The sequence below is a fragment of the Macaca mulatta genome, chromosome 13 (assembly GCF_049350105.2).
Source record: "Macaca mulatta isolate MMU2019108-1 chromosome 13, T2T-MMU8v2.0, whole genome shotgun sequence".
NCBI classification, from domain to species: domain Eukaryota; kingdom Metazoa; phylum Chordata; class Mammalia; order Primates; family Cercopithecidae; genus Macaca; species Macaca mulatta.
This window is the reverse complement of record NC_133418.1, coordinates 97,122,871-97,148,980: the sequence shown is the minus strand read 5'-3', so window position 1 is coordinate 97,148,980 and position 26,110 is coordinate 97,122,871. Positions and strand designations below refer to the sequence as shown.

The window sequence follows — 26,110 nt, the reverse complement described above, 5'->3', positions numbered from 1 at the left end:
GGCCTCCCAAAGTGCTGTGATTACAGGCATGAGCCACTGCGCCCAGCCAAGATACATTTTTGATTACACACTGTAATGATAATATTTTGGACATATTGGGTTAAATATATTGCCTAAGTTAAACTTACCTGTTCCTTTTTACTTTTTAAAATGTGGCTACTAGATAATTTAAAATTCCACATGTGGCTTGCATTTTATTTTTATTGGACAACACTGATCTGGAGGAATGAGTTGTAGCAGGCATTTTCTGTGCTCCAGGCTGCTCGTGCTGATCTTGTATAGACATGACCTAAAATCACCTCTCAACACAGAACAAATTCTATCCTATCATCTTACCACAGATGTGTTTGTTGGCCACGAAGAAGGCTTAATAAAATGGGGATGGTTCAGCATAAACCTAACCTCAGTCCTGGAAAAATTCAAAGTACCCACTTGCTGAAAGACAGCATTTCTCCTTCATTTTCTTCAGTGACCTCATTTTCTCTGTTGGAGTCAACTGCTACTTCCATGTTGCTGTCTCCCAGATCCAAATTTTTGGCCTGGCCTTAGCTGCTGAGCAACAAGCCCAAGACTATAGCTGTCTGATGGACAATGCCATATGGCTAGCTTGTTCATGCCTTAAATTTAACTTGTCAAAACTAAACTTGCAAACTCACTCCTTCGTTTAAGGGAGCTGATTGTCCCATCTCTGTGTATTTGTCTGAATTCTTCTATTACCACCTATACTCTTGAGGGCATTACTGTACACTGTAAACCAGGCAAGGTCTACCAAATAGGCACTTGACACACTATTACATTATATCTTTGCATGGAAAATGCAGATTTTGTTCATAAATAAGAAAGAGAACTTGAGGATATTCCTAGAACAACAACAACAACAACAAAAGAGGGTTAAGACAAGGAATGAGCTGCTGTTGGCAGGAATAATTACTTAAAAGGTAGCTTAAATGAACACAGGCTTTCTATAGTTAGAATGAAAACTTTTATCTACTACCTTTAGGTGAAACATACCACTATTATTGCAACTTGGAATCACTAAAGTTGAGTTAAAAATACTGTATTTTCTGTGAGAAATGATCCTGCAAAGCTGCATTATAAATAAAAGACACATTGTGACAAATCCTAATTTAATAAAATGCACACTGTCCACAACACATGAGGCTCTGTCCTAGGTGCCCCACGAAATGCTGGGTCCTTCTGAATATTGATTCTGATTTTAAAACATCTTATGTAGGTGTTTTTATAATTAAAACAGTTGGCAGAAATTATAAAAACCTGACTTGAAGGTTGTTACTATTTTTTTTTTTTTTTTTGAGACAGAGTCTTGCTCTGTCGCCCAGGCTGGAGTGTAGTCACCCGATCTTGGCTCACTGCAACCTCCGCCTCATGAGTTCAAGCGATTCTCCTGCCTCAGTCTCCTGAGTAGCTGAGATTACAGGCATGTGCCACCAGGCCCGGCTAATTGTTTTTGCATTTTTAGTAGAAACGGGGTTTCACCATGTTGGTCAGGCTGGTCTTGAACTCCTGACCTCAAATGATCCACTCGCCTTGGCCTCCCAAAGTGCTGAGATTATAGGCGTGAGCCACCACGCTCAGCCACTGTTTTAATTCATTCATTCATTCATTCATTCATTCACTCATTCTTTTATCTATTTAGAGTCAGGGTCTCACTCTGTCATGCAGGCTGAACTGCAGTGGTGGGACTGTGGCTCACTGCAGCCTTGAACTCCTGGCCTCAAGTGATCCTCCCACTTTAGCCTCTTAAAGCATTGGCATTACAGGTGTGAGCCACTGTGCCAGGCCCAATTACTATTTTAAAAGATACATGTATCAGCTATGGCAAAGCCTTGTGGCAGACTTAGTTGTATATATAGACTTTTGCGATTTGATTGCTGTTGAAAGAACAGACAAAATTGAACACTAACGATAAGTTGGATGTAATTAGTCGCTGCCATTTGCTCAGAACATATTCTATAAATATGACTCATCAAACTTTTCTTTGCACCTATTTACATTTATTTACCTAGTGTAACTGAAATGACAGATGAATGCTTGACTGCTTTTAGAGACAAATGTCAATTACAAATTCACATGAAGGGTAATGGGGACATTACAGCATATACATATTATTTTGAGGCAACTTCATATATATTGGAGAGACAATTTTGAAAATCGTCTGAAAATTGATCTGAACAATCAACGTGAGAAGTATAAATAAAGGGAAACACATTTACATTTGGATTGGAAAAACTATGTTTTAGGCCTTGAGTGGTGGCTGTAGTAAGAGGTCCATAGGATTATGGTAAAAATTGATGATGCCTCTGATCTAACTCTGGAAATACACTGTCTTATGAAATGACACTCCAATATGCAAAACACTTACCTCCATTATTGACAATTATAGAAGCAGTTCCTGTAGCAGCATCTTTAGTCTGATATGTAAATTCTGAAAGAAAAAAGAAAATTACAATCACTTGTATACAGACTGGCATGTATAATTTATTTTAACAATTTCAATACAACACTAATCCTCGGAAAAACTTTTTAACCTTTAACCATCTGGAATGATTAAAAAAATAAGTAATTAGTGCTAATTTATACCCATCATCTATACAACAAGAAAAATAGACAGCTTTATATTTAGTTGCACCTTTTCTCTGCATTAGTAACAACCCACCAAACTGCTCCTACTTTCAAGTCCCCCCAATTATTCATAATCGTGTACACATGCATTTTTCTAGACCAACACACTTATGTTCTTCATTGAAAGGAATGTCAGAGTTGAGATAAAAAATAAAGGTCAAACCTATAAAATGAACTTGTTTGATTATTTTCATTCTCATAAGCTTGTTATTTCACCAAGAATCAAGGTCTAGCATATAAACAGAAATGTTGACCAGGCAGTCTTTGGTAGCAGCAAAGAGCCCTGAACTGGAGTCAGAAGATTTTATTCTAGTCCTGGCTCTGGCTCCAACCAACTGTGTGCTCTTGGAAAAATCACAGAACATCTCTGGCCTTTGGTTTTCTCTTCTGTGAAATAATGGTTTCAGTCTCTATGGCTTCTAATGAGTGTTGCCAGCTGTAACGTTCTTAAAACACCTTTTGTGAATGCAGCACCTTTTTCTCCTTGTCATTTGTCACATATCCATGAGATGAAGGTTTATAATCTCTTATCATTTTATTCCCATCTGGAGGAATGTACATGGAAGAATAAACCAAAGGACATTTAAGCAAGAATGGACAAAGCTGTGCATAAAAATTCTCTGGCCACCAGGGAAAGGTCTAATAATTCCTCCTCTAGATTCAATTTTTCTCATAACAAAATCACGGAAAAAAGCTATTAACAGTAACTTTAAAAAAGATGGGAATTTTACCTGTAGAAATACCATTCTGTTTTAAGTTTTCTATATAATCATTGCCAAAAGAATCTTTGCCAACCTGTACCAAAGAAATAATGAATATTAGATCTTTTATAGTTAGTAAAATGCTACAATGTAGTTTTTAGAATACTTAGCATTTTAAAAGGGCATATCTGCACAGTACTTTACAAACATTAGATAATTAATCTTCTTAATATAAGATGCTAGACTTGATTGTAGCCCAAAGAATTGTTATATAATAATGTTTCACTTATATCCTACTTAAAATGTGAAGTATTTAATGAACGCCACTCATTAAGTCATTCTCATTTTGAGCTGTTCATGTGATAATTCCCACTGAGATGGAGTTGTCTACCATCATCAATCCTCAATATTTATGAACAATCTCAGCTATTTGTACTTCATGGTAAATATGGGCATCTTTGTCATGACTTACCTGATGTTCCAGAATCTTTTTATCTTTTCCCTTGACACTGACATGTGGAGGCAAAGAAAAGGAAATTTTAAAGGCCCTAGCTAACTTGAGTAACTTGGTGTAATGGAATTCTGTTTTTGCATCCTAGCATCTATTCTGTTAAAGGTATTTCAGTTTTTCCTTTGGACACCCATTTCTGTCCCATTCTATAGACAACAAAATTAAGTTGGCCAAGGGACCCAGGCCTGATTAAAAAGCGTGTTCCTTGTAGTCCCAGCTACTCGGGAGGCTGAAGCAGGAGAACTGCTTGAACCTGGAGGTGGAGGTTGCAGTGAGCTGAGGTCACACCACTGCACTACAGCCTGGACGACAGAGTGAGACTCTGTCTCAAAAAAAAAAAAAAAAAAAAAGTGTTCCACCACCCTGGTCACAGTGATGGGTTCATGAATGGGCATGTGACCTAAACCAGTCCAAAAAGACACAATCCTGGGACTTTTATTGAAACTACCAGGGAAGACAAGTTTTCTTCCCAGTAAGATTGCTGGCTATAAGAGAATGTAAGCTTGTAGTCACTGGGGCTCACCATATAGAGACAGCTAGAAAGAAAACAGAAACTTAACAGAAAGCAGGAGGGTGACAGACACAAACAGACACAGACTCCTAACAGCCTAATGGACCCCTAAGTCATCTGAAGCCAGCTCTACCACAGGGCTTTTCAGTTACACGAGGCAATACATTCTTTTTAAAAAATTTATTTATTTTTATTTGTTTGCTTAAGCTATTTCGAATTGAGTGTCTATTGTCTGTTACTAACAAAGTCCTGATTAGCTTCAGGCTGGGCGCAGTGGCTCACGCCTGTAATCCCAACACTTTGGGTGGTCAAGGCAGACAGATCACCTGAGGTCAGGAGTTCGAGGCCAGCCTGGTCAACATGGTAAAACCCCATCTCTACTAAAAATACAAAAATCAGCTGGGTGTGGTGGTGCATGCCTGTAGTCCCAGCTACTTGGGAGGCTGAGGTAGAAGTGCTTAAAGCCAGGAGGCGGAGGTTGCAGTGAGCTGAGATTGCGCCATTGCACTCCAGCCTGGGCGACAGAGTGAGACTCCGTCTCAAAAAAAAAAAAAAAATAAATAAATAAAAAAGGAAAAGAAAAAGCTAGTTAGCCCAGCACCTAGTGTCACCCCTGAACCACTGAACTATAATTTAAGTGGCTGTGTTTGTGCCTGGGTCCTGTGACCACATTCTTGCTTTGTGGTCCACTTTGGTAACTGGATCTCTCCCCGTTTCTGTCAGCACGAGTGTGTATCCTCTTCATCTGCTTAGCCCTCTAGCTCTTTCAGAACAGGTACTCTTCTCTGCCTAGCCAGCCATTTGCAGGGGCCAGAACTTTAGGTCTGTGGCTCAAAGCCAGAAAACTATGATTGCAAGGCCTTTGATACCAACTGCTGGCATCTTATCGACATCTCCCTACTGTCCGTTTCTGCAATCACTGTGCTGGTCAGGACACCCCTGTTATCTTCTCCCATACCTCTCTAATGCTAACCATTTGTCTGACTGCTACCTTGGCTGGACCTTGGCTTGAACTTTACGGTTGAATCTACAGCAGAGGCTGTAAATTGGTGGGTTGAAATTTGAATCTGACTCCTAGATATGTTTCGTTTGTCCTACTACTGTTTTCTAAAAAGCAGACCTTTTTTTTTTTTTTTGAGACGGAGTCTCGCTCTGCTGCCCAGGCTGGAGCGCAGTGGCCAGATCTCTGCTCACTGCCAGCTCCACCTCCCGGGTTCACGCCATTCTCTTGCCTCAGCCTCCCGAGTAGCCGGGACTACAGGCGCCCGCCACCACACCCGGCTAATTTTTTGTATTTTGTAGTAGGGACGGGGTTTCACCATGTTAGCCAGGATGGTCTCGATCTGACCTTGTGATCCGCCTGCCTCGGCCTCCCAAAGTGCTGGGATTACACGTGTGAGCCACTGTGCCCGGCCAAAATAGACTTTATTTTAAAAACTAGTTTTAAGTTCTCAGCATAAGTGAGTAGAAAGTACAGAGTTCCCATATACTTTGTCTCTTCCTACAACTAGTATCCCCCACTATTAACATCCTGCAACTAAGTGTACATTTGTTACAACTGATAAACCTACATGACATATCATTATCACTCAAACTCCATAGTTTACATTAGGGTTCACTCTTGGTGTTGAATATTCTATAGGTTTTGACAAATGTAAAATGTCATATATCCACCATTATAGTACTATACACAATCGTTTCACTACCCTAAAAATCCTCCGTGTTCTGTGTATTCATCCCTCTCTCCCCACTAGCCTCTGGCAAACACTAATCTTTTCATTGTCTCCATATGGTTTTGCCTTTTCCAGAATATCATACAGTTGTAATTACACAGTATGTAGCCTTTTCAGAGTGACTTCTTTTACTTAGTAATATGCAACTAAAGTTCCTCTGTGTCTTTTTGTGCCTTGATAGCTAATTTCTTTTTAGAGCTGACTAATATTCCAGCATCTGGATGTACCAGAGTTTAAATATCCATTTATCTACTGAAGGATGTCTTCAAAGTTTAGGAAATTATGAATAAAGCTGCATAAATATCTGTGTGCAGGTTTTGCTATAAATGCCCTGTTATTTTTGTTTTAATTTTAATTTTGTTTTTAATTTTAATCAATTCTCAATACTTAAATATTCGAAGACTTCACAAAAACAGACAGATGTCCAGGAGGTTCTGAACATTCAGAGGTTCTGGTAACGCCGCGTCCACATTCCTGCAAGGCAAACCGTCTGGAACTGAGAGGTAAGTGCCTTCAAGTGGCATAGACTCTTGACTTCATCACAGTCCCTATCTAGCCTACTGCAATTTCTGTGACCTGCTTGGCTCCTGTAGGCCTTTCGGCTTCCTACCTCTGAACTATACTTCTGAACTGAACTTCTATTTTTCTGTCCTGCCAGTGAGCACTACTTCAATGGACTATGTCTCAATCCAGGCTTCAGTCACTCCTGGTGTGTTCCATTCTTCCACAGAACATTGTTCCTTTCTGGATATATCAATAGAAAGAAACCTGTCTGCTTCCTTACCATCATTTCTGAGAACTTAGAAGTCCTTTGCCCTCTCCTCCACCAAATCAAACCTCACCTGTTTTTCAGGTATCAATTTAAGGTCTACCTTCCCTACTCTGGCCCTTGTTAATCCTCTCATCTCCAGACCTCCTATGACATTCCTAATCAAGCCCATAGTTCAATATCATCTTATATTGTTGGCAATTTCATATTTGTTAGTCTAGCCTTCTTAAAAGCTTACTGGAGACTCTTTAGGATTTGATCACATCAGTTGCCCTTCTGTTCATTTCCCTTGGACCCATCTTGTAGTCATGTTCCATTCTTTTTTTTTTTTTTTTGAGATGGAGTTTCGCTCTTGTTGCCCAAGCTGGAGTGCAATGGTGCAATTGTGGCTCACTGCAACCTCTGCCTCTTGGGTTCAAGTGGTTCTCCTGCCTCAGCCTCCTGAATAGCTGGGATTACAGGTGTGCACCATCATACCTGGCTAATTTTTGTATTTTTAGTAGAAATGAGGTTTCACCATGTTAGCCAGGGTGGTCTTGAACTCCTGACCTCAGGTGATCTTCCTGTCTCAGCCTCCTAAAGTGCTGGGATTACACGCATTAGCCACCATGCCTGGCTGTCATGTTCCATTCTTGAAGGAACATGACTACAAGCACCCAAACTATTCTAGAATGGTTCCATACAAGGTTTTGTTTTCAACAGCTTCCTTGAAGGCACTCTCACACTCTTTTGGCTATAGCAGTGAAATACTTTTGGGCAGAAAGATTCTTGGAAACCCGCATAGTCTGAAATAGCCTGTCTGTGTGAGCTTGTTCCACATGAAGGAAGCCAGGTCAAGAGCAACTATGGACAAGCGCTTGCACATAAGCCAAAAGGGAACTCTCAGAACTCAACATGCTCTTTGGAAATCCCAGGCTCAGTTCTGTCCTGAATATTGTAGAGTAGTGCCATCCAATAGAACTTTCTGCAGTGATGAAATGTTCTATATCTGTGCTGTTCAATACAGAAAATGTTTTCTATTTGTTCTGCCCAATACAGATACTCAAAATACAGACTGTGTGACTGAGGAATTCAATTTTTAACTTTGATTACATTTAAATCTAAATATCCACAAGTGGCTAGTGGCTTCTATATTTGACAATGCAGCAAGGGTAATGGAAAGCAAAAGGGCTGGGTATATGACGAACAAGAGCATTTCTTCAGCTAAGGGTGTTGAGATGCTTCTTTCACTCTTATCACTGGGAGGGCTCCTTCTGCACTGAAGCAGAGCTTTGGCAGGGCTTCCAGAGTCCAGAACTATGACCTGAAGCTAAGGAGGGCAACTTCAGTCAGCACCATAACTTCTATTTTGCAAAATGATTGAGGAATGGTTGTTTAGGCTGCTTGGAATCCTCAAATGGCAGAAACCATCTAGTAATTCTACTCTTCAACATACACTTGGGGTGAATAAAACACAGGAGATCAAAATATCCTATCCAAGGCCACATGAAATTGAATATTCTGCTCAAGAAGTTATCACATATATTAAAACAGGTTACCAATTTCAAAGCATTAGAATACAGAAAATAGGTTTAACACTAAAACTAAGATGAATATAATTTAATCCTTGCAACTGAAGACATTTTGTGACTTTTCAGTGCCTGAGGGTTATAATGAACAGCTGGTTGAGGAGACTAAGTTGCATTTGTTGTCATATAAAACCCAGCTGTTACTTTTTTGAATAAATCCTTCAAATTAACTTATATCTTGTCATTTGTGGCCTTATAACAAAATACATAAGAAGAATCTATAAAATCTCAGTTATTTAAGCTTGCTGGTTGTTTAAATCCTAGATAAAGGGGTGTTTACCTTAATAATGGCGTTTAGGCTAGGCATGGTGGCTTATGCTGCAATCCTAGCATTTTGGGAGGCTGAGGTGGTAGGACTGCTTGAGGACAGGAGTTCGAGACCAGCCTCAGCAACACAGCAAGACCCCATCTCTACAAAAAATTAAAAAATTAGCTGGGTGTGGTACTGCATGCCTATAGTCTCAGCTACTCTGGAGGCTGAGGTGGGAGGATTGCTTGAGCCCAGGAGTTTGAGGCTGCAGTGAGTTGTGACTACACCATAATACTACAGCCTAGGTAACCTGTCTCTGAAAAAAAAAATGGCCTTTGGGCATGGTGGTGTGCACCTGTAATCCCAGCACTTTGGGAGGCCAAGGCAGGCTGACTGCTTGAGCTCAGGAGTTTGAGACCAGCCTGGGCAACACGGTGAAACCTTGTCTCTACAAAAAATACAAAAATTAGCTGGGTATGGTGGCATGTGCCTGTAGTCACAGCTACTTGGGAGGCTGAGGTGGGAGGATCACCTGAGCCCGGGGAGGTTGAGGCTGCAGTGAGCCCAGCTTGCACCACTGCACTCTAGCCTGGGCAACAGAGTGAGATCCTGTTTCAGAAAAAAATGAAGACATTTAATACACAAAGTTAATGCTACAATCACCATTATTAGGCCTGATTATATGAGAGTGGTGATAGGTTTGAGATAATCCAGTTATTTTCTCTCATTTCTACCACTTCTTCTTATGTAAGGTGTATACTATTTGCTTGGTTATAGGATCATTTGTTTGAACATATGGCTGAGCATTCCAATCAACAGAGCCAACTCCTTTTAGCTAGCTGTCTTTCAACAGAGTTCAGGAAAGGACAGATTTCACCTCATTATATATTACCTGGAAACACCTGGTGACTAATTTTTGATCTCTGAAAATGATCAATGCATGATCAGATGATTCTCCCACAGTAATCTAGCAGAGAAGGTACTTTTTGGTTAAGGTGATGGATACTCTAATGCACTGCTTTTCAAGCTATCCATGGAGAAACATTGGCCTTGTTTTCCTTTTCTTGCTTTCAACCCATTGTGGACTATTTTATAAAATACAATAACAAGGAGATGAAAACAAAAAAGAGTCATACAAACTACAAGGTCTAATTTATTATTACTATTATATTCAACAGCTATGAAGTTATTCTGTCAAATTGCTATAAATGATCCTAACTGCTTACTCTCAATTCCTGTACTGTTTGGACCAGTGACAATCTACATGCAGCCTGGCACCAGTCTGAGGACTGGACTTTGAACAACACCGCCTTAATACACCGAGTTAGGAGGCCAGCAGGTCTTACTTTCCGGTTGGACCCTGCTGGTGGAAGCAGGATCTGGTCAAAACATGGTGCAATGAAGAAGCTGGCTGAAACGGAGGAAAGTGACCTCTAGTTGCTCTCACTGCTCATTAGCACAAGACGCTCCTACTGGACCCAGGATAGTTTACAAATGCCATGGCAATGGCCCAGAAGTTACCTTATATAGTTCTGAAAATTCCCCACCCTTTTTCCAAAAAGTTCTGCATAACCCACCTCTTAATTAGCATATAATTTAAAGTACATGTAAATATAGTTGCTAACAGTCCATACACTACCCTCTGGGCACCCAGCCTATGGGTTAGCCGTGCAGCACTGGTTCAGTCAAAGTGGCTTTTTCTTATCCTTGGCTCACTCTTAAATTCTTGCCTGGGCAAAGCCAAGAACCCTCCCTGGCTAAGCCCACCAGGGCAGCCTGCATCAGTATCACCTCTGTCACCAAACTTCATGCTTGATGGTTCTGAAGGGAGAGCAGATAGCTACCTGTATTAGAGAGTTTGAAGGAAGTAAGACAGAGTAATTTTTTGAAGGTGTTTCTAGTTTGCTGATTCCTGACCTGGGTCATTTGGGTTCATACCTGCTCATGGTTTCTGTGCTCATATTGGGCCACTGCATCTTGAGTTCCTTACTTGACCATGGTCCTCTCCTGAACTGCCAATTTTTGTTTAGGAATAACTTCCTCCTCTTAACATTTGGCTTCGATGGAATGGAGCAGGAAACACTTAACTCAGGTGAAGTCTTAAGAAAGACGTCCTAATAGGCTCTTTGTCCTGGGAGGACGACTTTCATATTATACAATATCTGCGGGGATTTTAAATCTGAAAATACCATCTCCATTTATCACTGGACTGTAGCTTTGGTCCATGACTCAGTTAAAAACTGACTAAATAACTTTTAAGTACTTCAAATGTTTCATTATATATGTATCACTGTATAAATATTGAGATAACTCTTTTAATATTCTTTGTCACAATATCTTAACAAATATTTCTCCCTAGCTCAATATAAGAAGTTTGTTTGGGCCATCAGTCTTACTTTGTAAGAGCTTAAAGTTTAGTTTGTTATAGGTAGTAACAGGTAAATCAATCTTGCTGAGAAAGCCATAGAAAATTTTTACCTGTTTTTCTTTTGCTCCATCTGTTCATTTTTATCTTGATAAATTTCATGGTTTTGGTTTCTACTTAGAACTTGTCATCTTTAAAAAACTGCTATAGGCCGGGCACGGTGGCTCAAGCCTGTAATCCCAGCACTTTGGGAGGCCAAGACAGGCGGATCACGAGGTCAGGAGATCGAGACCATCCTGGCTAACACGGTGAAACCCCGTCTCTACTAAAAAATACAAAACAATAGCCGGGCAAGGTGGCGGGCGCCTGTAGTCCCAGCTACTCGGGAGGCTGAGGCAGGAGAATGGCGTAAACCCGGGAGGCGGAGCTTGCAGTGAGCTGAGATCTGGCCGCTGCACTCCAGCCCGGGCGGCAGAGCGAGACTCCGTCTCAAAAAAAAAAAAAAACAAAAAAAAACTGCTATAAAGCAAGTTTGACTAATTTGCTTAATAAAAATGTATTTCACAATGGATAAAATATGATTAATGGACAGAAATAACTTCTATTATAAAAATATATTATTTTCTTTTTAAGAAGTCTAAGAATATTGTGCAATTTGCTTAAGCTTTTAAATAATTCCATGTCTAAAGGTCCCAGGTTATCTAACCAAAGTTACCCTGGATAGGTTTTAGCTACAGTCATGTTTTTTGATCCTCTGCTATGCAGACACACAGGCTAAAATCCACTGCGGTGCTGAACATTAGATGACTAAATCAGGGGCATGGTAGATATATAGAACTTTCAAAATTGTACAGATGCTAACATAAACCGTCATACGCAAATAGTACTTTTGCTTTAATCAACCTCCTAACTGGAACATTTCCCAAAATACAGCCCCCTGCTTCTATTCCTCTCCCATCCACTCATATGGTTTTAGGATTCATTTCCCAAGTTCAGTTCCATAATTCAAATATTTCTCTTTGTCATTTCTTTCTTTACCTCAAATTCAACAGACCTAAAATAAAACCAATTTCATAATCTTAGGCTTGGAAGAGATCCCAGGGGACATCCAATCTTGACTTTAATGGCTACATAAATAGCTTCTATAAAGCTTCCAAGAGGGAGGGGTTCTCTAATCTCTCCTTTAACGTCTCCAGCTCTAGGAACTCCCCTCTTTCAGGAAGCCATTTTGGGTACATAGCTTCCAACGCCAATTCTACGTCCAGGTTTTCCTACACAGGAAATTGTATCATCCTCTTTCCAGTTCCCAGGTCCTCTTAATTAAGTCAGCATCATCTGATCACTCTCCAAACCTTCCACAGCTAATCAGGTACGAGATGGGTCAGGCCTAAGTTTTTAATCAGCCCCCTCTCACAGCCCCATAATTCCTGGGACATAATTAGTTGCTGATTAATTACAATGATATTTTAAATCTATCAAGAGCTCAATCTTAGCGAAAGAGGGTTTCTTACTTTGAATCTTATGCTTCACGTGATGTTTTTGACCCAATAGCCATGTGAAAATTATGTTAATCATAGGTTAGACATAAAATTACAGTTCACTAGCAGATGAAGTGATAATTGTATAGTTTATACATCATTTAAAACTCCTGTGGAGAGAAAAGTGCTGACTGCAATGAAAAATGACATTTTGAGAATTTTTGGTAAAATCTATATAGTTCACAGGAGAAAGCTCATTCTTTTAAGTTCCTTGTATTTTTCTTGCCCTTTAATAATGTACAGACCCAGCCTGGCTTTCCCTAAAAATCAAACAAACACAATTATCTACCTTTCCTGTTATACTAATACTATAATGCTAGCACCTTAAAATTTCATGAAAAATGAAAAATGTAAACTTTTGGCAGCCCATTTAATTTATTTTCAAATTATTTCAGTAGCATGGATAAAAACAGGAATACTAGATGTTACAATATCATTATCTCTACATACATGAAAACAAAACAATGCCAAAAGATCAGTTATGTGTAGTTCATTAAGGCCAAGATTCTTTTCAGATCTAAGATACAGCATTAGAAGAAAATGACTTAGAGATGAGTAAATCACCAGTTATTACACGAAGTTTCCAAAAGCTGTGTTGCTGCAGTGAAACCTGCTAAAAACAGGATGACTCATGCTGTTGTTTAGAAGCTGGATGACAGAAACCCACTGGAGTAGGCTAATTTCCCTCACTTCTCACACCCCAGTTAGAAACTCATTACATTCAGGGAATGCAGCATTAAGTTATTTGAGAACTGCTACTTCCCAGAGGATGTAATGAGGTAGACATTAATATAAAGGACAAGGGAGACTACTCTCTCTCATTTAGATCTTTAAAAACAATAAACTTCCATAAGAACTGAAAGCAGGTACTCAAGTAGACGTATATGCATGTTGGTAGCAATGCTATTCATAAGAGTCAAAAGGTGGAAACAGCCCAAGCATCCATCAATCCATTCATTGATGAACAAAAAAATTGTGGTATATCCATACAACGGAATATTATTCAACCATAAAAAGGAAGGAAATACTGATATATGCTACAATGTTGTACCCCAAAACCAGTATGCTAAGTGAAAGAAGCCAGGTACAAAATGTCACATAATATATATTCCATTTATATGAAATGTCCAGAACAGATAAATCCATAGACATAGAATGAAGACTGGTGGTTCCCAGGGCCTTAAATGGAAGACAGAATAAGGAGGAACTGCTTAAGGGGTAAGGGATTTTGTTTTGGAATGATAGTAAAGTTCTGTAACAAGACAGAAGTGGTGGTTGAATGTATTAAATGCCACTCTACGTTTTATAAGCCGCTGAATGGTTCACTTTAAAATGGTTGAAAAAAATAAAAACAATGAACTCCAGTCTTAAAACCAGATTCTTACCTCTAGAATCCTCTCCACTATACTTTATACTTACCTTGCACACCATGGATGTCGTTGCTCCAAGTCGAGCAGCTTGGACACACTGGTTGGCACCTTTCCCTCCAAAGCCAATAAAAAACTTATGTCCGTGGATGGTTTCTCCAGTTTTTGGCAAACGAGAAGTAAGACTATTGTAATTTAAAAAGAGAAGAAAAAAGGCATATTGGTAACTGTAACCAATTTAAGTTCTTTAGAAGAGAGGGAAGGCTATATGGTAGAGCTCTAAATAGTCTTAACACTTAGAATTACGAGCAGAAGCAAGGAAGATTGTCTCTTCCTTTAGGATGACATTTAGTAGTTTGCATCATTATCAAGAATGAGTCTCTTTGACAGAATTCCTCTCTGTCTCCTAGAGCCCACTACTGTGGCTAGTGTACTGCATCAGGGTTATTCATGAATACCTTTCCTTCATATTCCCTTTCCTAATGCCAGCACAGAACTTTATTCACAGTGGGATTTAATAAACGGGATGAAATTAATGTATATTTCTATATGGATTTATCTGGTTACTTTAACAAGAAGCAGGAAGTGTGTCAGGATTCTGATAATCAAGTACAGGACCTAAGGAGAGAGGGAAGTTACAATTCCAGGTACTAAAGAATCTTTTTTGTTTACTAAGGGGTAGAGTAAGAGTGGGGTGTTCAGACAGCAGGATCAGGTTTTAGTCTTAGGCCATCCTGCATACCACATCATTTCATGCGCTCACTCAAAAAGAGCATCTATTTTAAAAAAGGAACCCTAAAGAGCTAAGTTATTTTTAAATTTTTATTATAGAAGGTTTCAAACCTATAAAAGTAGAGAAAGCAGCATATTGACTTCCCTTGCCCTCATTCACCTATCATCCAGATTTAATAATTTAATAATTATCATCTCATAGCCAATCTTGTTTGAGTCAATACCTTCATCAGTTTCTCCAAGAGGTAAGAATTTTTACCATAATGCTATTATTGCCTAATGATGATAGTATTAAGTGAGGCAAAAATAATAAAAGGTTTGATCCAGGGTATGATTTTTGTATTTCATATTATTAAAGATGGAAGGTATGAAGAAATAAAATATTTGAAGGATGGAAGGAAATGATTGACTTTAAAATGAAAGAGGCGTTCTGGGGAGTTCTAGGGCACGTGAAGAAGATGGGCGCAGGTGGCACAAACATTGGCTAGTTGGCCACAAAGAAGTGGGCCAAGGGCCAGAGGGAGAGATAAAAAGAGGGTAGGTGTGACCATAAAAGGTTAATTAGCTTTAGATAGGAAAGAAAGGTAAAGAAGTAAGTTCACAATAGTAAGGCCACTGAGAACCTATGCTGCTTTTACAGGTTAGAAATCTATATTAATTTCCCACATAGATTGTGATCTACCTGAAGCCAGTATCTTATATTAGAACAAAGCAATGCCAATTCCTATAGGTCCCTAACAGCCAGTTTGCAAGGGGATGACTTATAACTGATGCTAAGAACACACGATTGTTTCAATAAGGACCAAGCTCAACCTGTTAACCTCCCTTATATAGCTCTAAAAGTGTCAATAAATTGAGCTGAACTACTCCATTCCCTTGCAGTACACTGTCAAATATGGTTGAGATTCAAAAGAGCCTCATCAATAATTTGAAAACATCCCACTCCTCCCCTTTAAATTCTATTTTTATCTTGGATTCTAAATGCATTTATAGTACTGATGAAAAAAATATACATCTAGAAGGTTCACTTCTGAAAAAGGTACTCAATCAAGAGAAAAATGGTTTTAATGTAATGTTATTATCCTGTCATTTAATTTAGCAATGACAAGTGATGATGAGATTTTGATTTGCATTAGAAATCTTAAACATTTTAGGATTCTGTTATGAACAGGCAATGATGAGTAATCTGTGTGATTGAGTAACTATGTGAATTCTTGGCTTACTGATGCTGCTACAAACAACACTCACAGCAACCTTAAAAAGAAAAAATATCCCATGTGGCTAAAAACAGGCCAAATAACTTGATTAGTAAGACTGTCACTAAAGAAACTTACGATTTCCACTATATTTATACTTAGATCTGGGTTACAATTCACTGGTTTGAATCAAGTGTAATTTTTATTATTGACGTGAGAATTCATTTAAAAATCACCAGATGATTCCTGGGATGCATATGTATGTGGGGGAAGGGCAAAATCATGGGTACAGTAGGTGTGTTTGATGTGGGAGCAGATGGCTGGGATTTAAACTCATTTCTAAACAACTTCTATTAACACAAGCACTGTATTAATTCAGTGATCACTGAAATTCTTCACTCTTTTGGTATTTTGCTAATTTCTCCTCTTTTTCTTCTGCATCCTTCCCCTACTCTTGTCTTTCTTCCCTCAACTGTAGACTTTCCCTGCATGAGGACAGGGACCAAGTATGTCATGTTCTCCATTTTATGCAATGTGTCTGTCACTTGACAAGAAGTTAACAGATATTTGCTAATTCAACAGATTTTTGTAAGACTCTTCCTTTGTCTCTCCCTCTCTCTCTTCTTTTTTTTTTCCAAACGGAGTCTCTCTCTGTCACCAAGGCTGGAGTACAGTGGCACAATCTCGGCTCACTGCAACCTCCACCTCCTCGGTTCAAGTGATTCTCCTGCCTCAGCCTCGCGAGTAGCTGGGATTACAGGGATGCGCCACCAGGCAAGGCTAATTTTTGTATTTTGGGTAGAGAGGGGGTTTCACCATGTTGGCCAGGCTGGTCTCGAGCTTCTAGCCTCAAGTGATCTACCTGCCTTACCCTCCCAAAGTGCTGGGGTTACAGGCATGAGCCACAGCACCCAGCCTCCCTCTGTCTCTTTTCTGTGTCTCCCCAATATAGCATCTACTACTGTTCTGAAATGAGGATGTGGAAGTGTAGATTAGGGAAGCAGGGGGAGACTGGCAGGGATGACTGGGCAACTGTCTGACAATGACAACTTCATATTTTACCAGATCTTGCCCATTGCATTCCCAGTGTCAGCAGCATTCCTCTCCCATAAGCAAGAACTGTAACTAGAAGTGATATATTCCTTCATTCATGCACTAATTCAACAAATGTTAATCATTGTGTCCTGATGTACCTCCAAGGCAAAATCAACTTGTTGACAATGGCATTAAACCTAACCCCGATGCAAGTAATACACGAGTGAAGAAAATATGTCACGGAATAAGGAGATTAGTACGTTTGATTCTTTTTTTTTTTTTTTTGAGGTGGAGTCTCACTCTGTCTCCTAGGCTCAAGTGCAGTGGTGTTATCTGGGCTCATTGTAACCTCTGCCTCCTGGGTTCAAACGATTTCCCTGCCTCAGCCTCTCGAGTAGCTAAAATTACAGGCACGCACCACTATGCCAAGCTAATATTTTTTGCATTTTTAGTAGAGATGGGGTTTCACCATATTGGCCAGGCTGGTCTTGAACTCCTGATCCACCTGCTTCAGCCTCCCAAAGAGCTGGGATTAGAGGCCTGACCCATGGCGCCTGGCCTGATTTTTTTTTTTTTTGAGACAGAGTCTGCTCTGTTGCTGAGGCTGGAGTGCAACACAAAAATGTCTCACTGCAGCCTCAACTTCCTGGGCTCAGATGATCCTCCCAACTCAGCCTCCTAGACAGCTGGGATCAACAGGTGCACACCACCACCTCCGGCTAATTTTTTGTATTTTTTTGTAGGATGGGGTTTTGCCATGTTGCCCAGGCTGGTCTCAAACTTTTGGGCTCACGCGATCCTCCTGCCTTGGCCTCCCAAAGTGTAGGGATTGCATGTGTGAGCCACCGTGCCTGGCTGATTTATGTTTTTTAAAATGAAAAAGATGGCCGGGGGCGGTGGCTCACACCTGTAATCCCAGCACTTTGGAAGGCCGAGACGGGCGAATCACGAGGTCAGAAGATTAAGACCATCCTGGCTAACACGGTGAAACCCTGTCTCTACTAAAAACACAAAAAAACTAGCTGGGCGTAGTGGCGGGTGCCTGTAATCCCAGCTACTCGGTAGGCTGAGGCAGGAGAATGGCGTGAACCCGGGAGGTGGAGCTTGCAGTGAGCCGAGATCGCGCCACCGCACTCCAGCCTGGGCGACTGAGCAAGACTGTCTCAAAAAAAAAATAATAATAAAAAAAATAAAAAAAAGGAAAAAGATATATGTATATGTTCTCCCATGATATGTACATGCATAAAAAGTGAAAAGTTAAATGACAGGTATTCACAAAGAAAGGTGGGGACTAAAAGTTCGTGTTTTACTTTATATTCTTATGTACATAAATACATATGACAAGAATATTTCAGCGTATTATACGATACCACTTGTCACTACTTCAGATTCACGTGGCCTCTGCCTCATTTACTAGCCACCAGTTCTTCATGGGCACTAGCTGGCTTCTTGCAGGTGTCACCTAACAGAGCCTTACTGAATGCTGCTGTCATCCCACCCCTGGGCTTCTGTCTCTTCAGACTGTCCTGAAGGACTAAGCAGCCAGTGGTCAACTTGCAAATGTCAAATACCTTTGTATACGCTCTTCCTTCTTCCCTGTCCCCTGCTCCTGACTCCTGGGTTATGGTGCTAACCGAGTGATGTGCACTTAAGCCTCTGTCTTATGCTCCAGTTTCTGTTAAACCCAGACTAAGACAGTTTACGGCTGATTTAATTCTTTTTAAAGTAAATAAACTGAAGAGTGGAGAGAGCAACTAGAAAGTTAGTTACAAACAGGAAGAAGCATTTCTGAATTATAAATCCTAATTTACTTTGAATTAGACTTTCCTATCTTTCTTCCTTATTGAAATCATGAAATTATGCTCAGGTTCAAGAAAGCATCTGCACAAAGCACTGTCTCCTGGGATGAAAGCATTACTATGATTTGTTCTAATTTTAAAAAAAGAGGTTTAACAGAGTGTCAAAGACAGAAAAATTAAATTGCTCAAATTAAAAAGAAAAGGAAACAGTATTAGTAGAAATACGTTGTTACTACCATTTAAAGGTAAAAACAGTGTAAATTTCTGAATGAGGGAGAAAACCTGAACAGAGAAAACCATGCCTAAGAAATATATTTGAATTTAAAACAAATGCATAGCTTTTAAAATGCCACAATTGTCTTTAGGTTGGATTGAAAGGAACAGTGATAAATGTTCATACATGGCCCCAGTCTTCCCTGCCATGAGAGGCCACGTGGTTAGAGCCTGGGTGTGCCAGGCAGGAGGCCTGAGCCACTTACTGATTGTATTACTTTTGACAGCTTTTCCCTCTTTGAACCAGCTTCTTCTCTTGCAAAACAGGTTTAATAATACTTGTCAACTCCTTAAATGCCTGGGTTTTGTGCTCCGAGTTAATTCACTGACAGGTGTTACCAGAACAACTTATCAATTGCTCTTAACTTCTTGACAATGATGTGGTTTTTACAGATTCTCAGAGATTATTCAAACCAAAGGAAGGAATGACCCGGTTATATGGGGATGAGAAGTCTTTCAACTAAAGAGGTCACACTAATATTGGCTTCAGCCAAAAGTCACCAAATGTGTTGCTTTTTGGCTTTTGCATTGATCTTTTCTCCTTCTGGCTGCAAGCTTCTGACAACAGAAGCCTCTATAACAGGAGACTGTACTGTTAGTTATTACCCAATTAAAATTCATTACGCTAATTTATTATTCTTACTGCCTGTATTCTTCAACCATATCTGTTCTTCTCGGCATTTGTATATGCCACATTTAAAAGGCTGAGAGTAATTTCAAAATCAAGTTAGTGACATCTATTTCTACCTCTGTAAAAAGAAATTCCCAACTAAAAATTCATTCTATGTTCCCTAACCCTTCATTTGGAGACATATATGTTATTTATTTAAGGTAATGAAACATAAATTATGCTTTATACAGTTTTTAACTGATCTTGATTTCTTTTTTTTTTTTTTTTTTGAGACGGAGTCTCGCTCTGTCGCCCAGGCTGGAGTGCAGTGGCCGGATCTCAGCTCACTGCAAGCTCCACCTCCCAGGTTTACGCCATTCTCCTGCCTCAGCCTCCCGAGTAGCTGGGACTACAGGCGCCCCCCACCTCGCCCAGCTAGTTTTTTGTATTTTTAGTAGAGACGGGGTTTCACCGTGTTAGCCAGGATGGTCTCGATCTCCTGACCTCGTGATCCGCCCGTCTCGGCCTCCCAAAGTGCTGGGATTATAGGCTTGAGCCACCGCGCCCGGCCCTGATCTTGATTTCTAACCCATATCTTTTTATTTAAGAGACAGGTTCCTGCTCTGTTGCCCAGGCTGGAGTGCAGTGGTATACAGCTCACTGGAACCTCGAACTCTTGGGCTCAAACGATCCTCCTGCCTTGGCCTTCTGATTAGCTGGGACTATAGGGGCACACAACCATGCCCAACTAATTTTTTTGTTGTTGTTGTAGAAATGGGGTCTCGCTATGTTGCCCACGCTACTCTTGAACTCCTGGTCTCAAGCAATCCTCCCGCCTTGGCCTCCCAAAGCACTGAGATTACAGGCATGAAACTCTTATCTTTTCCTAGCTAAAATGTCTGTGACAAAAATGTCATTTTGTCTGAAGATGCAGCTACTCTGGAATTTGTACAGTGGACAAACAACACTCTAGCCAGAAGTGACCAGTCTTTCAGAGTGTCATATCCTTGACCCCTATCTACTTAAAATTTACGTATGTGTGAAAAAGTGTACCAGGCAATGAGAGAGACAATAAAGATTAGTACATTATGGTATTCTCCCATGTTACAGTCTTACAGGGCTGACTTCATTCACATCTCTGCTCAAAGGTTACCTCTTTAGAGAGGACTTCCCAGACCACCTGATAGGAGACACTCCGTTCTTGATATAATTTTTAAGTATTGACTTATTTATTCTGACAAAAACAAACAAACAAACAAAAAACAAAAACCACCAGGTTTTTGAATCAGAGACAGTATTTACATACTTATACTTTAGTTCTAACAGTCCCCCACAAGGTTACATGATAAGAATAACTCCCCAGTAATGAAATTTGGAGCCTATGTAGGACTTTTCACACACAGCTGCTGCTCCTTCTCCCCTCTGGGGTGGGGGAAGAAGCAGCTTGCATCACCTGCACATGACCTACTGACCTTTGCTTTGTAAACAAATCATCTCAGGGGGAGAAGGGGAGGGTCTCTAGGTTTACAACCCCTAGCATGAAAACAAATTATCTTGGGGAGAAGTCTCTGAATCTCTCCACATGTCTTTAACTTCCAAGGCTTGTTTGCCATTCAAACATTCTTTAGGCTGGGTGCAGTGGCTCACGCCTGTAATCCCAGCACTTTGGGAGGCCAAGGCGGGTGAATCACGAGGTCAGGAGATCAAGACCATTCTGGCTAACACGGTGAAACCTTGTTTCTACTAAAAACACAAAAAATTAGCCAGGCATGGTGGCGGGTGCCTGTAGTCCCAGTTACTCGAGAGGCTGAGGCAGGAGAAAGGCGTGAACCCGGGAGGCGGAGGTTGCAGTGAGCCGAGGTCGCGCCACTGACTCCAGCCTGGGCGACAGAGCGAGACTCCTTCTCAAACAAACAAAAAACATTCTTTAACCTGGTGCCAGAAATCTTTGCTCAGAAAGTCCTGATCATGCAGAAACATGAAAACATTCATGAAGCATTACTTCCCAACAATTTTCTTCATAGCAATATCACTACATGACATTACAATACTCATTTCCTTCTTCTTTTCCTGCTTTCTTTTGGATTAACTGTATTCCATTTCACCTTCCCTGTTTGTGTGTTATAGTCTACCTTCTCTCCTCCTCCTCCTCCTTTTTTTTTTTTCTGTAGAGACAAATCTCAGTAAGTTGCCCAGGGCTGGTCTCGAACGCCTGGCCTAAACTGAGCCTCCTACGTTGGCCTGTCAAAGTGTTGGGAATACAGGCATAAGTCACCATGCCTGGCTGATTTTCCCCCCCCTATTATTTTAAAAGTGTTTGATCTAGTGTTTAGAATATGCATCTTAAACCGATCACCCTTTATTTTCAAACAGTACCATACCACTTTACTTAAAAATGTAATCTACTTTACGTATTCTTCCATTTCCTCTTTCTAACCTTTGTGCTACTGTCATACATTTTACTTCCACATGATGTAAACCTCACAATACTATGTTACTACTTTATTAATTTAAAATGTCAATTGCCTTTTAAAGAAATTAGGAAGTGAAGAAAAAGTCTTTGTATATATTTACCATTTCTGGGGGTCTTCATTTCTTTGGACGGATCTGAGTTTCCATTTGCAATCATTTTGGTTCCACCTAAAGGAACTTCCTTTAACATTTATTATAGTGTGAGTTTTCTGGTGATAAATTCTTTTATTTTCCTAAAAAGTCTTTAGGAAGTCTTTATCTTTCCCCTTTATATTAGAAAGATATAGAATTCCATGTTGAGAGTTTATTTTTCAAGCACTTTAAAGATTTTATTTTCCTCTGACTTACATCTTGTTTCTGACAGGAAGTCTGCAGTCAATCTTCGTTCATCTATATGTAACGTGTGTCTTTTTTTTCTTAACCTCTGGGTGCTTTTAAGAGTTTCTGTTTATAACTGATTTGCAGGAATCTGATCACAATGTGCTCTGATGTGGTTTATATCATGCTCATCTTGCTGGATGTTCATTGTTTGCATAGTTTGCATCAAGTTTAAAAAATTTTAGTCATTATTTCTTCAAATGCTTTTAGTGCCTCTCTGCTTCTCTCTCCTTTTATTCTTAAGACTCCAATGACATATATGGTAGACTGTTCCACAGGTCACAGACACTGTGCATTTTTTTCTCTGTTGCTTCAGTTTAGATAATCTCTTTTACTAGTTTTTCAAGTTCACTTATCCTTTCTTCTGTCATGTTCACCCTATTAGGCTCATTCAGTGAATTTTTTATTTCAGATATTGTATTTTTCATTTTATAGACCTCTAATTTGGTTCATTCATGTATCTTCCATTTTTCTTGTGTTCATCTTTTTCTTTAAATCACTGAGCACATTTGTAACACGACTTTTAAAATCCCTTTCTGGCTGGGCGTGGTTGCTCATGCCTGTAATCCTAGCACTTTAAGAGGCTGAGGTAGGAGGACTGTTTGAGCGCAAGAGTTTGAGACTAGCCTGGGCAACACAGTGAGACCTTGTCTTTACAAATAATTTAAAAATTAGCTGGGTATGGTGGCGTGCACCTGTGGTTGCAGCTACTCAGGAGGCTAAGGTAGAAGGATTGCTTGTGCCTAGGAGGTTGAGGCTGCAGTGAGCTCTGATTGCACCACTGCATTCCAGCCTGAGTGACAGAGTAAGACCCTGTCTCAAAAAAAAAAAAAAAAAAAAAGCCCTTTTGCTAATTCTACCATCCCTGTTTTTCTGTGTTTATTTTGAGTGAGTGGTTTTTCTCCCCACTCTTGGTTATAGATCACATTTTCCTGATTCTTTGCATGTCTAGTGATCTCTGGATGCTCACTAGTTATTCCAACATGGGCAGAAATAAATATTTTTGAATGAATGGTCTACAGCTTAAAAGACATTATATAGAAAGTTGAGATGACAGATGCCTAATAAATAATACAGATAAATAATATAGAGATGACAGGTACATAATAAATAATACAATGGGGTGAGAGCAGGGCAAAAGTGCTATGTACGACAGAAGCCCAAGGGAAAAAGTAAGCCAGTTATGAAATTTCCAAATTGGAAATGAAGTTATGTGACGGGAGTCTTTATAAACTTAGTTGGGAATATGGTCAGAAAAGTGGGGACAAAAAGGGGCACATCCTTTTTATTCTTCCAGTATGGCATGGAGGGCTGAGTATACAAGGTGTTGGGAGAGGCTTATCACTCAAAACATTAAACATACACATAAAAATTAAAATACCACCTAAGCTCAGCAAATCTTTTTGGATAATTATATATACATCTCCTTACTTCCAGCTGAGAACAGTCCTAGAGGAAGAAAAAAAGTTGGATAGGGAGGTGGAGAAATGAGCTAATTTTGGAATTAGAGATTGCAAGAGGCGAGGGCAGGCAAAATGTATATGTATGTACAGGGGATTAGGAAGTGGGGATTGGACAACTATTGCCATTTTGGATGGCAAAAGGTATGTGTACAAGAACTGGAAAGTGGGAAAATCAGAATGCTGAAAAACAGAGCAGAAAGGGTTTGGTGGAACAAAGTCATTTGTCAAAAGTTCCTGATGACTTGCTTTTAAATTCACTGAAGACAAGAAAAGTATGCATTTGTAAAATAATAAAAATGACAGTGACAAATAACTACAAAACCAATATTTTATTTTGTATTTTGCCAATTAATTATAGTAAATTTTAAATTCTAGAATGACTTCTGTCACTACATTATAATTATCTGGGTTACATCTTTTTGCCATCTGTTCGTGTAGTTTAAAGAAATAAAAACAGATTTTAATTTTATCCTAAGCAAAATACAATTAGAAGGATAAATCAGCATAAGAAAAAATAATGTAATCTGGAATCAATTATTAAATTTTAAATTTATCTACTGTTTTTGGTGATCATGTATAATCAATAACTCATTATGTTATTTTGAGCTTAACAGGCATTATCATCAGTTTTAGGGAGAAAGTGAGAATTCAAAAAGTATTGGCTTATCAAAAAAACACAAAGCTGTTAGGGGTTGAGCAAATTTTTAATTCAGCTATTCTGACTCCACTGCTATAGTTTTTAACCACAATATGCTACTTTCTTTGACAACTGGTATTCTTTCAATTTTGACTATAATGTTGGATATTCAATAGATAAAACACACAAATATTTACTTAACAGTCATTTATATAAGAGCATAAGAAACAACAATTCTATACTAAAAACGACCTATATTTCATCCCTTTCCACCACTTCTTGTTTTGAGTGTGTCACTAGGTGACGTTACAGAGGAAAGAATGGTGGCTTTCCCGGTGGTCTCTTGACACTGTTCATTCTTAAAATCTTACTTATATTTAAAATATCTTTGCACAGCCTATTCTGTATGCCTGAAGGTTCTTTCCTTTGCTTCTCAGTTGAGCTAATCCATTCAAATCCTTTAAAATTCAACTCAGACAATCATCTCCTTTGGGGGTCCTAATATAGTAAGTCCAATTGAAATAATACACTAATAATGGCAGATATTTCCAGAGGACTTATTATATGATAAATACTGCACTAAACACTTTATAACTATCAATTCACTTAACCATTACAATAATCCCATGAGAAAGTTATTATTATTTTCATCCTATTTCACGGATAAGGAGAATGAAAATCAGAGAGATTACAAAACATATCCATGTTCACCCAGTAGAAGATGGCAGGGCCAGGATTCAAAGCAAGGTTGATCTGACTCCAAAACTTACAAGATATTATCCAGAAATGTACCTAAAGCCTTTGGACTGATTTATATTTTACGATTTTATAATTTATTGTGTAATTTTTATTTAATAGTAATTATACTTCTGAAGAACGTTGGTGTTCTACAAGCTGAACTAAGATGCTGAGATGGAAAGGTCAAATAATGGTGCTCCTTTCCTACTTAATTCAGAAGGCATTAAGTGAATGGATACAATGTTATCAAATTTAACTTTTCTTCTTAAACCCCTGAGTGCAGTATTCTTTATGTAACCTATAGTCTAGCAGAAGAGAGCACATAATTTCATGGGAAGTATGAATATAGTTAACTGAAGTTTAATGTTCTGTGGTATTCCACAAAAAGCATGACTTACTTGTGCTCTACAGCAGTGGTCCCCAACCTTTTTGGCACCAGGGACTGGTTTTGTGGAAGACAATTTTTCCATGGATCAGGGGGAGGAAATGGTTTCGGGATGATCCAAGCACATTCCATTTATTGTGCACTTTATTTCTATTATTGTTACAATGTAATATATAATGGAATAATTATACAACTCACCATAATGTTGAATCAGTAGGAGCCCTAAGCTTGTTTTCCTGCAACTAGACGGTCCCATCTGGAGGTGATGGGAGACAGTGATACCTGAAGTGTGTTGTTTATGTCCAGTCTACTCCATAATCTCATTTTGGTTGCTGTTACTGCAGAAAACCCTGCTTACAAAGATAGGACGTTGGAAATGGAAGCAAGCTTTTCAGGGCTTTTGGGGCAATCTCTGGATATTCTGCCTTGACTTCAA

The 26,110-nt window shown here is 39.4% G+C and overlaps 1 protein-coding gene and 1 long non-coding RNA gene across 5 annotated transcripts in view; both read right to left on the bottom strand.

The window, feature by feature from the left end:
• RBKS (ribokinase) overlaps nucleotides 1–26,110 on the bottom strand; it is a 115,391-nt gene that overhangs the window by 64,044 nt on the left and 25,237 nt on the right. For all 4 annotated transcript variants that reach the window (XM_077959853.1, XM_001100564.4, XM_001100371.5 and 1 more), the window contains exons 2-4: nucleotides 14,009–14,141; nucleotides 3,375–3,438; nucleotides 2,384–2,446 (exon numbers count right to left, since the gene is read on the bottom strand). In XM_077959853.1, coding sequence (XP_077815979.1) covers nucleotides 2,384–2,446; nucleotides 3,375–3,438; nucleotides 14,009–14,141 — 260 coding nt within the window. The remainder of the gene's footprint in view (nucleotides 1–2,383; nucleotides 2,447–3,374; nucleotides 3,439–14,008; nucleotides 14,142–26,110) is intronic.
• Nucleotides 6,437–11,564, bottom strand: LOC144333838 (uncharacterized). The gene is made up of 2 exons (XR_013402926.1): nucleotides 9,262–11,564; nucleotides 6,437–7,261 (listed from the first exon to the last, which is right to left on the bottom strand). It is a non-coding gene; the product is annotated as an uncharacterized LOC144333838 (long non-coding RNA).